Here is a 15581-nt window from a genome sequence, read left to right as displayed (position 1 = left end):
GGGAGTTGTGGGACACTCCTGGTGATGACAAGGACCAAACTGCGACCGACTTAGAGCCGTGGGCGGGTCTCAAAAACATGACAGCGCTGGACACAGAAAGTACACACCGTGTGATTCCATTTATGCGAATTCTGCAGTGAGCAAACTCATCCACGATGGTAGAAGGCGGATGTCTGTTTTCCCGGGGGGTGGGAGGCTGTGAACTGACTGCATGGGAGCAGGAGGGACCTTTTTTTGGTGGCGGTGATGGACAAGCTTCATCTCTTCTGCTGTGTCAATCATACAAGCATACGGTTGTCAAAACTCATTGACTTGACACGCATGGTAATTATGCTTTGCTACCATGGATTTGAAAAACGGCGACAGGACAACACAGACCTGTGTGGGAACTTTTAGTGTACAGCAGAGAACTTGAGAACTGCAGCCTCCGAGGCCCTTTGTGATCTGACCTCAGCCTGCCTCTTCCTTGTCTGTTCCTACCTGTTTTCCCATCTGTCAGTCTTCCTGCTCTGGCTGGAAGCCCACGTGGAATTACATGCAACTCACAGGGCATCCTGTGTTTGTTTGCTTTTCCAAATGCTACTCCGTTTCCCTGAAACGTCTTTCTTCCACACCATCTACTTCCACTCCCAGCCTTCATGGAGACTCACTGCCACCCTGAGTGTTCCCACTGGGGCCTCCCTGCCTGGCGGGTCTTTGTCTCCGCAGCGCCTTCTCCCGCTGTTTTGTGAGAATGCGTGGTTTCAGGCCCTGCGTCTCCACCTCTGTATCCCAGGGCCAGAGGTGTCCGGTGAGCGGGAGAGGCTGAGTGAATGAATGAATGGAGGAACGAATGAAGAGGCAGGGATGCTTTCCCAGAGGGAGCCACGTGAATGGGGCTCAGAGGCGGGGCAGCGCTCTGACACAGGGAAAGAGGAGAGGTGGGAGGTGAGGGGATTTCACGGAGTCTTCACCTGTGGGTTTATGTTCTTATTTATATGCTCTTGAATTGACACCGAGCCTGTGACCATTTATAGGGAGGGCATTTGGAAGTAGCTGAGAAGTGACCCCACAGTGCCCTCCCACACACACCCTGGCCACCTTACATATTACAGATTCTGAGAAGTGACTGGGGGAAAGGAAATTAGTTTTCCTTTGACACTGACCGATTTTGATCTCAGCTCATTTAAGGGCTGGCCCAGGAATCTTCTACGACCGAGCCGGGGCAGTATCCCAGAATCAGGAGTCGACGAGCCTGCGAGCTGCCGCAGCTGCCAGGAGCCTCCCGTGTGCGACGCGCTTTGAGAAGTAAAAGCTTGCACACGACGCGATGCCGTCTGGTGGCAGTGGCCCTTCTGTCAGGGGTGACGCCGCCCTGCCGGGTGGGTTGGGGGGACACTCGCTTGCTGGTCCCGCCCGCATCCCCCCAGCTCGTGGTTCGCTGAGCTCTTCCTAGATCCTCGGCTAGGACTGCCGCACCCACAGACTGGCTCTTAGCCGTGACACTGCCAGGCTAACGTGACATCCCCTCCTTACCGCTGGGGAAAACTGAGGCCGGAAAGGTTGAGCAGCTGCCTTCACGTGGGGGAGGGGGAGCCCCCGTCCCCCGACGGCATCTGCGCAGTCTGAGCATTTGTGTGGTGGGGGCGGGGGGTGGAGCCTGTGTTCACGTGGAGGGGGTGGTGGGGCCCGCACCCCCTGCGACGGCGGCACATGCAGCGTCTGAGTCTTGGAGCAGTGTGATGCCTGCTTCACTCTGCTTTTTCTGACCCAGCCTCCTGCCTGAAATCATAATGCTGTTGTTCCCCAGCAGCATTTTGAGAAACTGTCCCGAAAATCTTTTTTTTTAATTGAGAAAATTTTCATTTTTTGGTGAGAGCATTCTCTCAGTGTAGGTGAGGGGAGCTGGAAGGAACTCTGGAACGCCCCGCAGACAGTTCTGGTTGTTTGTGTCTCTCTGTCCCCAGAGGAGATCTGGTGACACGGAGACAGGCCGGCTGTGCTGGGGCGGAGGCCGTTTATCATTCCAGCACGGGGGCTCCGGTCCCTGGACCTGTTGAAGCCTCTCCTCTCACTGTAAGCTGTGAACGTAGTGCACATCTTACAAGGCTTCAGGGTAACTGGGTGAAAGCAGCTGCCCGGGAGGCCGTCCCCTCCCAGCTCTGCTTTGCCCCAGGTCCAGTCCTGAAGTTTTCTGCAGCCCTTAAGCTTTCAGAGTCACCGTGGAGGGAACGAACGCCTCTGTAGTCACCTTCCTGACCACGTTTGAGCTGGTGCCAGTGCTCCCAGGCAGGGGAAGAAGAGACTTCCAGGATCCCCCTTTGTAAGGTGAGAACCCAGAGGTGAGGGGTTCGTGTTCAGGTCCAGGAGGCACACCCAGCTCCCTGCTGCAGTGGAATAGGTGCTCACTGAGCGCTGCCCTGCCCGAGGCTCCCAGGTCTCTCCCCACTCCCCCAGGGCGTGGCCTCATCTTGGAAGATGCGGCAGGAGCTTGCTTTCTGCAGGCTGTGTGGTGGAGGCCCTGGGTTACTGTTCTGGTCTTCACAAGCAGGAGATGTGGTCCTGCCTGGGAGGAGGAGACGGGGCCTGGGGGAGCCTGTCAGCTAGCCCATACCTGCCATTCTAGTCTCATCTTCCCCACCTGGGACTTCTTATCCACGTGCTCCTTAGGTAGAAGCTGGGTGACCCCATTACCCAGTCTAGGTCTAGTCCCACAATCCCCAGATTCCTTTCACTTCTGGTTAAAGTTCCACTGTTCTTTCGAGAGGGACAGTGCATCTGTGGGAAGCCAGTGCTGCTAGAATATTAACTACGTTCAGATCGTTGTCTTGGTGATCAGTGCTTTTCACTTTTCTTGGTTAAACAGATTAATATTGACTCAGAGCCGCTCTTTGGAGAAAGGACTGAGTCGAGGGGCACAGTGGGTCTGGGCTCCTGGCCGCTGGGCGGTTGAGCAGGCAGCATCCTTGCACTTGCACTGTCGTTGGACCGTTGGTTTCATCTCCCTAAAGGCCGCGAGGCCACCTTTGTCTTTGTCCAGTGGGAGGGGCTCTCCACCTGGGAGCAGAGGCAACCGACACTGGTTAAACCCAAGGCCCTCGTGTTCTAATTCACAGCTCACAGCCGCCTGGCAGGCAGGCAGGCGACCTTCATCATGTCCCGAGGAGCCTGGAGCTGGAGCCAGGCCACCTGCCCAGGGCACCTGGCCCGCAGGTGCAGGACTGTGTCCAGCCACAGGTCCTCCCGGCCTCCTGTCTGCCTCCTTTCTCTTCCTCTGTGTCCACAGTGGGGTGACCAGAGGCAGGGACCCAAGTGAGGCAAGAGATCAAATGCCTTGGTGGTGACTTGGCTCTTGTTTTGGGGGTGAAGTTCTCTGCCCTCATTCTGCATCTTTTTTGTTTTTAATACCAATGATTCTCTGTGATGACTTATTGACTGTTCGCTAATCCTGGCTTACCTCTGGTTTCATGTTTTCAGCTGACACAGAATGTTACTCCTTTGTAATTTATATTATTTAGCTATTCTTACTCTTTGGAGTGAATACGTCTTAGGTGAGTGTAATTAGAAATGCATATTTAGCACACAAGGGATAATTTCCTCGTATGCAGCTGTGCATTAAAAAAAAAAAAACCATCTGCGGGACTGTGAGGTTTTCATTTATAACAGATTTATTCTCCCAGAGGCTCGAAAGCCATAATCCGCTGAAAGCTCTTAATATCAATGCTGAAGGTACTGCTTTCATTCATTTATTTGTTTATTCAGTGAGCGGTGATTGAACCCTCCATCGGGCAGCGGGCCAGGCTGTGAGCTAGCACTGGGGACACTGCCGTGCCTGGAGGGACTCCCAGGGGAGGACCTGACATTTAAATGGGTTATAATGGCTGTTTTTCCAGCGGTTCCAGGGTGGTCTGTTACGAGGACTCCGGGAGTTGGGCGAACATGGGATTGAATTCTACCACCACTAAGCTTTGGGATTGGTTGGGCAACTTACAAATCCAAGCCAGTTTCTTTATCGGCCCATAAGAGGGTCTGGAGAGGTGATGTCTTGAGAGTCATTGCCTGCACAGAAAGCCCATTGTAGGTCTGTTGTGACTTGTGTTTGTCACTGTGGTTCAGCTGCTGGTGCCCAGCACTCCGTCCCGGGCCCTGAGCGTGCTCTGGCCGGAGCTCAGCGACTGGCCTGCCACGACGCCCAGCAGGCCCCCACTGGTCCACTTCCCATCGCTCCTGCTGGACACTGCCTTCATGCAGCTGGGGTCGAGTGTCACACCCGAAAATGGCCAGCCCGGATGCCTCTCACCTCAGGCGCCTCCCGGGAGAGCGCGGCCCGTGGCCCTGTCCTCGTGCTCTATGCAGCAGGGCCAGCGGCGCAGTGTCCCGCGCGGGGGGGCGCAGTAAACGTGCGCTGGACGGTGAAGGTGCTGGCTCTGCCTGGCCTGCCGGGGGAGGGGGGCATTTGGCTGTCAGCCTGTGTTCCTGTGGGTAACGGCTTGAGAAGTGCCTAGCCAGCATCTTGCTTGCATGACCTGGGAACCTTCTAAAAAGCACCCGAAGTCATCCTTGAAGCATGTTTGTGCTCAGCAACGTAGCTACATAGTTCTCAGGTCTTCCGTTATTTCCTTTTAAGTCAAAGGCTCTAGCATCCTTGATGTGTTAATTCATTCTTCAGTGTTCTATACTGAAAAATTCCAAACGCGAAGTTGGAAGAGCGGTGCAGTGAGCACTCTGTCTTTCTTCTTTCGGATACCATTTGGAAGTAAGTTGCAGACTTGATATTACTTCCCCCTTAAATACAGCTTCACGTAGCTCGTGAGAACAGCGACATTTTCCTAAATAACCACAACACCGTGATCACACCCATGCCATCTAATGTCGGTTCGGTGGTGTTATCTAGTGGACAGTCTGTAATTAAATTTCCCCAGCTGTCCAAAATAACGATTTGTTGGTGGTCATTTCTTCCTGATTGATAAGCAGTCTAACCTCAGACTACAGTCCCGCCTCCGAACCTGCACAGCTTGCTGTGCGGTGTCTTCTCCCCGTTTTCCTTCACTGACAAGACGCTGGGGTGGCTCTCACTGCCACCTGGGAGCCTCTCAGTGGCGCGCGGCCGCCTTGAGTTGTGGAATTGGGTAATAGGGTGGGCTTTTGTACTTTTCTTTCACATCTTCTTCAATTTGAGGTATTGAACTTAAAGTTTAAAAGATAAACTTTAAAGTGGTAGGGGAAACTGGAGAACGTTATTTTATAACTTTGGAGTGCGGGAAGTGTTTCTAACTATGATTCAGGTGCCATAAAAAAGGTGTAAGAGGCATAAAGGAAAAGATTGGTGCATTAACTGCAGAAATGGTAAACATTTATGCAAGGCAGAAAACATCAGCAAATCCAAAGACACTGTCCAACTGTGAAGAAGTCTTTGCACCTTGTCTCACAGGCAGGGAGGAGTCTCCTTAATAGATAAAGCCTCCTAGACGCCTGGGAGAGGAAAGACTGACCAAGTCAATCAGAAAGCCGTCAAGTGATGTGAATGTGTGCTTCACAACAGAAGCGGTGAAACGGCGGCTTTTTGGATACCAAAAATCAAATTTTTGCCTTGGCCTTTTAACAGCCCCCAGACACATCCCCCTCCATCTGGACCTCGTGTCCTAGCCCTTCTCCGTCACCCAGGGTCTTCTGGGCCTCCGGAATAAGGGCTGTTTTGATGGCTGGTGTTGCTCAAATTCACTCCTAAGTTACTGTGGATGGACGGTTTAATTTGTAGTCACTTGGTATCTTTAAGGCATAATTAACACTGAAGAAAGACTTTGGCCAAAAGTGCTAATCAAGTAATGGTAAGGATGTCATTTGTATGTTTCACTGACCTTAAGTAAATGGTAGGACTGGTCTCCTGGGGTAGGAGCCCCAGCTGGGACCTGTGGTCCTGAACATTTGACTTAATAAGCGAATCACATCACAGGAATAGAGCAGAAGGAAATCTGTGGTGACAGGTCCACTCGGGGTCTTTAAATATTAGCAATCTATTTCTTAGACATTTAAATTAAGTAAGGATACCGTACGGGGTGGTGGTTTTTCTCTGGCAGTAGCCTTAGTTAGATTAGAAATCATGGGACATTAGGTGAGTATTGCAAAATGCACCGTAACAATTCGTGTAAGAACTGGTAAGAGCCTCGGGCAGGATCTTGCACCCGTCTCAGATCTTACAGATGAGCGTGCTGAGAACTAGAGAGGGCACGTGGCCTCTCCAAGGCCGGGTGAAGTTTTAAGTGCAGTAAATCGTAACCTCACTTCCATGGCTCTGCTGCAGACCCTGGGAATCCAGGGCTCCACACTCATCCCCAGACGCCACAGGCCCTCGTCAGTGTGGCCCATGCTGTGACTTGGGAGTCTTCTGTTGTCATGGCTGCAGGTGATATTGTGCCTATTAAGGATCGTGATCAGTTTCTGAGATCCACCTTACTGAGTGTATCTGCATTCCGTAAAGTGCAGCCACGTGAACTGATCTGCTTTTTGTCCTGAAGGGAAACCTCCAGCTTCTCAGGGGCCCTCTTTCACGCAGAACAGTGGGGGTTTTTTCCGTGTTGTGTGTATCACAGTTTGTCCCATTTTGTTGCTGAGTAATATTCCATTTTATGAAACGTGTAATTTAATATATATATATAATACATAATTATATAATATATAATTTAATGCATAATAATTTTTAACAATATAATTTGTGTATCTTGTCACCTACCTCCTGTTGGACATTAAGGTAATTTTCAGTTTGGGATTAAACTGTATTAAGAGCAGAGTTTCTGGGGACATTTACATATGCTTGCTTGGTATGCATTTATATTTTTATTTTTCTTGGTTGGAGTTTCATTGCCGAGTAATATATTCTGTATTTAAATTTATGAGGGATTACCTGGTTGCATTGCAAAATGACTGTGCATCTCACAGCACCACAGCAACTTCTGTGAGCTCCGGCAGACCCCTTAGGGTTGGGGCGCACGCCTGCGTTGCTTGTGAACAGTTTCACCTCTTCCTTTCCAATGTGTGTGCCTTTAATTTCTTGCCTTATTGAACTGCCCAGGATCTCAAGTACAGTGTTGATAGAAGTAATGAGAGCTGCATCCTTCCTCACCTTATTCTGGATTTTAGAGGCAAAACATTGTTTACCATTAAGTCTGGTTTTAACTGCAAGCTTTTCATGTGTGCACTTTGTAGACTAAGGATGTTTTTTTAATGCCTAGTTTGCTGAGATTTTTAAAGAAATGATAGATAGGTTTTGAATTTTGCCAGCTGAATTTTCTAACTATTGAGATGTTCATATGGCTTTTTTTTTTCTTGTCTGTTAATGGTCTGTTACGATGGTGAATGACGTAGATTGTTTTCTAATGTTGAACCAACCTTGCATTGTTAAGAACCTTACTTGGTCACAATGTATTACCCATTTTAAATATTACTGAATTTGACTCAGTAACTGTTGTTAAGGATTTCTGCATCTAAATTCAAGAGGGACGTGGGCCTGTCATTTTCTTTATAAACTCTTTGCTTTTAGCATTTAGGTAACACTGGTCTCTTAAAAAGAATGGGGATGTTTTGCTCTCTTTTCTGAAGCTGTTTGTGTTAACTGATACTGTTGCTGACAGTAAGTCCTGCTAGAACTCAGCTGGGACGCCACCCGAGCTTGGGGTTCCCTCTGGGAGGGTGTGTTCTGAATCCAGTGGCTTCAGTTAACAGGAGCTTCTTCGGGCTTTCTGTTTCCTGTCAGTTCCGTTTGGTAATGTGCGCCCATTTTACCTAAGTTGTCGAATCTATTGGCACTAAATTATTTACGCTATTTCTTTATTATCCTTTTCATGTGTGTACGATCTGTACTGATACACATTTTCATTCCTAACATTGGTAATTATTTTCTCTCTTTTTTTACTGGTACTTTCAAGAAATAGGTTTAGTTTGAGTGATTTTTTTTCCCTTCCGTTATTTATCCAGTTTCGGTTTAATAATGGCCCAATCCTGTCTTCTTTGCTGGGTCTGGCTCCACGCCAGGCACACAGTCCTCTTCCCTCCTGTGCCTCTACACGTCCTAGGACACTTCTCTGGACGTGACACATCACAGTTGTTTTACGTGTTGGTGGCTTGTGTCTCTGACTGGACCTGAGTCCTCGGGTGGCGTCATGTCCTCTGCCGTGCTCCCTTGCACTTAGCAGACCCTGCTTCAGGGTCAGTGAGTGAGTGACTGGGTGGGTGCAGAGCGCTGTCTGAGCAGTTGGCAGAAGTGGAGGAGAGTGGGCCGTGCAGCCACGCAGCTCTGTTTGGATCCTGGATGTGCTGCTACTTCCTGGGTGTGAGGCCCCGGCCAGGCACCTAACTGCTCGCTAATGAAACCTGGGCTTTCCTCGTAGGGCTTGTAAGAATGTTAGAGCCCAGGTGCAAAGATTACTTAGCAGAGCATCTGGCACTTAGTGGGTGCTCAATGAAAGACAGCTATTGGAAGACCTTTCATTTTAGCTCAAATAAGAAGTTGTCGTATGCCTAGAAAAGGAATAATTTTTCTTTAATTCTTTGCCCCTTTCTGATTCTTATAACAGTCTTCTCTCAAAGGCCATCACACACTCTGAGAAGGGACAGTCTTAGGGCAGACTAATGCTCTGCTGCTTCTTACATTTTGGTTAAGAAAAAGCTTGGACGTCCTCTGTCTTTTCCCTTACCAGCCCGCTTCGTGGCTTGATTGAAATACTCTGATTTTACAGGGCTGAGATTGCTTTTTAATCAAGGAAGAAGGGTAGTAATACTCGATAGTTTTACAAAATCTTTTCTGTGCTTGATTTTCATAAATTAAATATTTTCCCATAATGATATCTTTTCCTTGCTTCTCTACAGAGTAAAGAAACAGCCAATTCCAGGAAAACAGAGGCACAGACTATTTCTTGTCTTACATAGTACTTGGCACTTACCTGTCTCTGTAGTCTTTGCTCATTTCCCAGGTGACCTCTGCTACATCACTCCCTGGAGACAACTTTTAAGTTCATCTTAAAAAACAAAAAAGCCAGTGTGACATTTTTTGTTGCTTTCATAGATTTTGGCTTTTTGAGGCCATTATTGAGAATCTTATGTTTATTTCCTTGACCACCATGCCTGCAGTTTAAGGAAGTTGCCAGATATATGTTGGGTGATGGGTTGGTTTTATTTGTTTATTTATCAGTTAATTTGTTCAGACATTCTTTGACTCAGTATTTACTGAGCTTTCTGAGATCAGGGACCACCCTGTATTCATCTTGTTCTAAGCACTGACCCTGGCACTCAGAAAGTAGCCAAGAAGCGATTGAAAAGCTGAATGAAAGAAGAGACCCAACAGGGGAGGCAGCTGGGTTGAGAAAGGTGTTACAGAAGGGCTGGTTGGGCTGTGTGTGAGGGGGTTTCACCTCCTGCTGACAACAAAGAGGTTGTCAGACGTGTAAGACGTGTTCACGTGAAACTGGCTCCTTTTTAGATGGCAGTACAGTGCCTTGTGCTATGGGAAAGGAATTTGGGATTTTGGTGAGACCAGTGTATGATCCTTGAGTATTAAAAAACAGACAAACAAACTAGTATTTCATCGAGTTCCTGTTAAAGTAAGGCAGTGTGGATATCTTACAGGAGAAGGTGTGGCTCTGGGGGGCCATGAAGGAGGAGTGACATTTATACAGGCTAAGAAAATTAGTAGTCCCAGGGCTCAAGGAAACCTGTAAGCATACAGACCTTGAGGAGTAGTGGGAGGTAAGTTGGAACAATGAGCTCTTAAAGTGGGAGTGAAGGACTTGAACAGACATTTCTCCAAACAAGATGTACACATGGCCAGCGAGCATAAAGAAGACGCTCAACATCACTAGTCTCTGGGGGAATGCAGATCAAAACCAGAATGAGGTACCACTTCACCCCCATTAGGGTGGCGATTTTTAAAAACAAACAACAGGCACCGCCTCTGGCCCTTTGGAAGCGTGGCCGCCCTTGGCTCCCGCAGGTGAGAATGCACTTGAGTCCCCCGCGGACATGTGGCTCTGGGGCCCCATCCGGCACTGCCAGCCCGACGGTGCTCTGAGCTCGCCCCACTATTCCTCTTCTGGAAGATGCTTCCACTAGCATCTTTAGCTACCAGCTTGTCGCCAAATGTGTCGGCCACTTACACAGACCTTTTTTATGTGGCTCGGCAGCAGTGATGGGCCTTCTGGCCCTTCTTCGCAAAGCCCCGCCCTCCGAGGATTTCCATGACACCAACCTTTTTTGTCTCCTGTTGCTTGTACTTCTGGTGTCCTGTCTGCCAAACCCCTGCTTATCCAAGGTCGCAGAGGTTTACTCCTCTGTTTTCTCCTTAGAGTTTTATCTGCAAACTTTACATAAAGGACCAGATAGTAAATATTCTAGCTCGGTGGGCTGTGTGTGGTCTCTGTTGCATACTCTTCTTTGGTTTTGTTGCTTTGTTTTATGACCTTTTAAAAATGTAAAACCTGTTCTCAGCTCTGAGGCACAGAGAGCCAGGCTGCAGGCCCGATCTGGCCCGTGGGCCATAGTGTGCTGACGCCTGTTTCAGGACCTTACTGGGGAAGGTTGAGCCGTTTGAGTGAGGAGCTGAGCTGGGGGTTGAGATTTCTTGTTGCTATGGGTACTGTTGGTGCGGCACAGGCTCCAAATTGTGCTGGGGGGCAGGGGAAGAAAGTGGGGGCCGCTGGGATACCAAGGGCTTTTCCCATCATGGCCCTCCTCCATCCTCAGCCCTTAGCCCTCCCTGCCTGCCAGCACCTGGGCCGGGTCTCTCCCCGCCTCCGTTCCTCCCCCAGGGACGCTGCTACCTGGGCGCCGCCAGGTCTGTGCAGGAGCAGATGGGGCTCTGGCTGTCCCGTGCTGCTGCAGTCCTAGGTGGGAGCCGCGCCCTGGATCTTGGGTGTGGGCTCTCCACACTCCTGCTCCCGCCCCCGGAGCAGCCAGCCTCAGCCTGGCGTCACGGCGGGCCTTCTGTGTGAATGGGTTTCCCACCTCTGCCCCAGTGGCACTGCTGTGGGGCCCGGCCTCAGGCCTGGCTCCGGCCCTCCCCTCACGAGAACGGATATTTACCCCTGTCTTGGTGCCCTTGGCATTTGCAACCTCTCCCCGAGAAGCTTAACATTTTGCTTCAGAGGAAAGAAGGTTCTGGATGGCGTTGGGAGGGGGTAGGGGCTGGGGTTGGGGTGTTGGCTTCTTGTTTTTCCTGTGGTGGCAGCTGACCCCCTTCTCTGCGCCCGTGCCGCCAAGGGAGGCCCCTCTGCTCTCCTGCCCCCGCCAGTCCTTTGTGCGTGCCCCCAGGGAGGTGCCTGGCAAATGGCCTGGAGTGGGGGCAGCTGCCCTGGGGTCTGGGCTCCTGGAGGGTCTTCACTATGATTGGAGCCCCTGCTCAGCCTTTGGCAACTCAGTAACACCTGAGCTGATTCCTTCCTGTAAGCTTCTGTGGTGCTGGCCCTGCCCCTGCCAGATGTGTCCCCACCCCGTCCCTCCTAGAAGGGCCTCGCTCCTCCTTGGCCTCCTGGCTACGAAGTTGCCCTGTGACTGTAGCTCTCCATGGGTTCAAGGAAGGGTCAGGAGTTACCGATAGTCTCCTGGGAGCCATGCACTACCTCCTTGATGGAAGTTCCCCCACCTGATCTGTATGTTTAAGTGATGCTAATTGAAATATGTTTCTCTCTCTCAAATGCTATATCTCATCACAGAGTAATTTTGGAGCTCCTTTCCATTTGTGTTTCCAGGCTGAGAATTGTTGGTGTTAGACACAGGGCATCGTCCTAGGAAAGATGGTGCCGGGCGTCAGGTGCCAGGTTAGAGCTGCCTGGTGCTCATAGCTTTGCCAGCGGGGTTACCTTCAGCCTTCTCGGAGTGAAGCCTGCCTCCTAGGGGTAGGGTGACCAACTTAGGGAGTACTAACTTACCATTTTTTGCATCTTTTTAGACCCTGGAAGCTGTCCTGAATTTTAAGTACTCTGGAGGCCCGGGCCACGCTGAGGGCTACTACAGGAGCCTCTCCCTGGGGCTGCACGTCGAAGTTGAGCCATCTCTGTTCTTCACCCGAGTCAGCACTCTGCCGGCAACCAGGTAAACGCACGTCTGCTCTCTGATTGCCCTGTGCTAGAGTCTGACAGCCCTGCGTCTGGAATTCTGACCCTGGTGTCCATCTTGGTCCCGCCTCCCATTAGATCCAAGCCAGTGTGCCAGGACCTCCCTGGTCTTAGGTTCACATCCGTGTGCAGAAACGCCCCTCCGGTTAGATGTGAGCGAATGGGCTTGGCATCTCTTAACATGCTGTCATCACAGTGTCAGCACTGCAGTGTGCTTGCTCATGGCCGTCATTGTCCTGAGCCTGGCCCCTGCCCCTGTCTGGCTCTCCAGTTCACAGGGACTCAGCAGTTAGCCACATGTCTTAGAGACTCCTGGAGAAGGCCGACATCTCTTTCTGTGTCACTTCCGGCATCGCAGGAAGACTCTGTGTGCAGCCAGGCGGTCCAGCATCTCAGCACCCCATTCCTGGAGCTCCCAGCCCCCGGAGCACTGGGTCTTTTCTGCCCAGAGGGCCGTTCTTCCAGGAGCCTTGCTCTCCTGGTTACTTCCCCAGGCCTAGTCTTCTTCAGAGAGAAAGAAATCAGGTCACTTGTCTGCTTCAAACCCCAGAGACCAGAGGTACTTGGAGGTATTCCTCCCTAAGGTGGGAGAATGACAGTTTCTCACCCCAAACTGTGACCCGGGTGAGCTAGGAGCAGTGGGGCCTGAAAGCGCCGGGTGGAGCCCAGCCACCTGGAGGCCCTCTGGGGTCAGACTCCCGCCCAGGCCGCGAGCCGCCTTTGGGAGGCAGGGGCTGGTCACCCTGTCCCTTCCGTATTCTCTTGTCCCGGGGCGCCTTGCGTCTCCGGGTGGGGTGGAGTGTGCTGGCATTATTTATTTTCAGCAGAGTTAAGGCTGTATTGACCTCAATAGCCTTGACCGTGGGGGAGAGGATGTCACATGCAGCCCCCTCCCTCTCCCTCCAGCAGTCGGCTCTGTGTTCCCCGGAGTGCGACGGGGATGTCGTAGTCCGTGTTGACGTGGGGCTGAAGCTCTCCTTGCGGTGACACAGCCCTAGACATTAAGAGGAGCTTTAGTTCACAGGGAAGACCGTTTTTCTCCCCAGCCATTAGAGAATGGCCTCAGCAAGAACTGACGGCTTCGCTTGAGCTTTTCAGCGTCACATTTCACCATCGATCACTTTTTCAGTCTGCAGAGTAATGGTCTTTCTTGCCAAGGCTCGCCTCTGTTTTGAATTTGTACGAAGCATCGAAGCACTTGCCAGCGGGAGGCGTTGGCCAGGGCCGCTGCCAGATGCTGTCAGCGTTTTTCTGGCCCTTTCTGTGCGTTAGGTCCGCTCTGCCATCAACCCGGCGTGTGTTCCTTCCTCATCCCCTCGTTGCCTGCTGCCGCTGCTCACGTGAGTAGGTCTTGGAAGCTGCACGGGTTGTCAGCAAGCTGGTTATCTTCCTCCTGTTAGCGTCTGGCTTCCGTGTCATGGCCCCCACAGCTCTTAATGACAGGTTAAGATGAGACAGATGTTGCCTTGTGGTTTGGTGCAAATAGGCACTTGGAAGAGTTGGTGGTAACTGAAGGGCTTTTGGCTCCTAATTTCCTAGCCTGTTGACCTCACTCTCTTTCTTTCGACCTACGTGTTTCTTTCCCCTGCTCTTGGAATGGAGATTTGATTTCCTCGAATCCTCCCTTTCCACTCCTGCTAAGTCTAACTGCTCCCCAAATCCTGTCGGTTGAGCCTCCAAAATGTCTCTGAAAGCCCCTGCATCCCAGTGCACATCTTTGTCACCTTTCCTTGGGACTTCAGGAATACTTGCCTACTCAGCCCCTTGCCTCTGTTCTGGCTCCTGCATCTTCCTGTAAATACAGATGTTCCCACGTCACCATCTAGCTCAAAGTCTTTCCCAGTACTTACGAGATAAGGTTGAAAGTCCCTTCGTGATATCCAAGGCACTTAAAAATTTGACTTAGATGTTTCTCTTCAGCTGTTTGCCCCTAGTCTCTCCACGGTGCATGTGAAAGACACTTCCTTCTCACCGTCCCTGGGACGTGTCGGGGCAGCTCACTCCAGGGTGCACTTGCATCCATCCTTTTCTTAAACTGCTTTTTTTCTTAAACTCTCATTCTTTCAACGAACCTTTTGGAAAATGTCTGTTTGCCATTGATCTGTGTTACCTTTTTGTAAAATTTTCCTGACCATGACTAGCCATAGTGGGGGTCCTTCTGTGGGTTCCCCTGTGCATTCTTCGTACGTCTAATAAAGCACTTACCAGACTGTGAACCTTTAAATCAATACCTCCAATGTTTCAGGTGCTGTATGAAGCCCTCATGGGGTCAGAGATGGATAGAGCATGGTCTTTGTGTTTTATCAGCCTGATAAAAACTCATCAGGCAGAAATAATACCAAATGGAAACCTGGACCTACATTAAGGAATGATGAATCCCAGAAATAATAAGTGAATAGATATGGGATTTTTTCTCATTTTTTGATTTCTTTAAAAGACTCCTGACTCTAAGGAAGAAATGATAGCACTTAATTTGGTAATGTGTGTCATGTGTAGAAGGAGAGTAAGTAACCAAAAATGTAGCACAAAGAAATGGAAAAGGAGGGGGAAATGGGGGCTTTTTATATGCAGTGTTACATTATTTGAAGTTAGAATGTGCTCATTTAAAGTTGCATATTGTGAAGACTCGAGCAACCACTTAAGGTATGGATAATATGTCAGAAGAGATAAAACAGAATACTAAAAAATACTTAATCCCCCAAAGGGGGAAAGAGGTGGCAAAAAAGAAAGAGGAAAGAACCAGAAACATCTAGTCAAATAGGGAACAAACAGCAATGTGGGAAACTGAAACACACTGTACCAAGAATTACATTAAATGTAGATGGACCAAAAACTATATTTAAAAGTGGAAATTGTCATACTGTTTAAAAATACAAGAGCCAACTATATGTTTTCTGTAACATTAAATTCACATGAAATATGCACAGTTTTAAAAGCAAAAAGATGGGAAAAAGATACGTCATGCAAACACTAATCACAGAAAAGTTGGCATGGATGTATGTATTAATGTGAAATAAGTAGACTTTGAGGAGAAAAAGAGAGAGAGAGGATAATTTGTAAAGATAGGAGAGTCAAGTCATCAGGAGAACCTAACAATTCTAAATGCAAACGCACTCAAAAACATAACTTCAAAACGAAACCAACATCTGAAGGGAGGGATGGAAAACACACAATTATAGTTGGATATTTCAACACTTGTCTCTCAGTTTTTAATGGAACAGGGAGATAGAAATTTAGTAAAAATACAGAAAACTTGCACAGTTCTAGTAAACAACTCCAACTAACTGATATTTATAGAACACTCAGTGCTTACATTAGAAGTTGAATATCTTAAAATCAGTGGTGTAAGTGTCTGTTAGATAAAGAAGAGCAAAGTGCACCCAAGATAAACAGAAGTAAGATAGTAACGGTAATAGTAGAGTGGCTATAAATGAAATGGAAAATGAAAAAATAATATGTAAAGTAAATGGAACCAAAAATCAATTCTTTGAAAAGATTAAT

The 15581-nt window shown here is 49.3% G+C and overlaps 1 protein-coding gene across 3 annotated transcripts in view; it reads left to right on the top strand.

The window, feature by feature from the left end:
* Window positions 1-15581, top strand: part of TRAPPC9 (trafficking protein particle complex subunit 9) — a 404238-nt gene that overhangs the window by 227092 nt on the left and 161565 nt on the right. For all 3 annotated transcript variants that reach the window (XM_074353143.1, XM_074353142.1, XM_074353144.1), the window contains one exon: window positions 11915-12057. In XM_074353143.1, the coding sequence (XP_074209244.1) occupies window positions 11915-12057 (143 nt within the window). The remainder of the gene's footprint in view (window positions 1-11914; window positions 12058-15581) is intronic.

The sequence above is a fragment of the Camelus bactrianus genome, chromosome 25 (assembly GCF_048773025.1).
Source record: "Camelus bactrianus isolate YW-2024 breed Bactrian camel chromosome 25, ASM4877302v1, whole genome shotgun sequence".
NCBI lineage: Eukaryota > Metazoa > Chordata > Mammalia > Artiodactyla > Camelidae > Camelus > Camelus bactrianus.
This window is presented reverse-complemented; position numbering and strand designations above follow the sequence as displayed.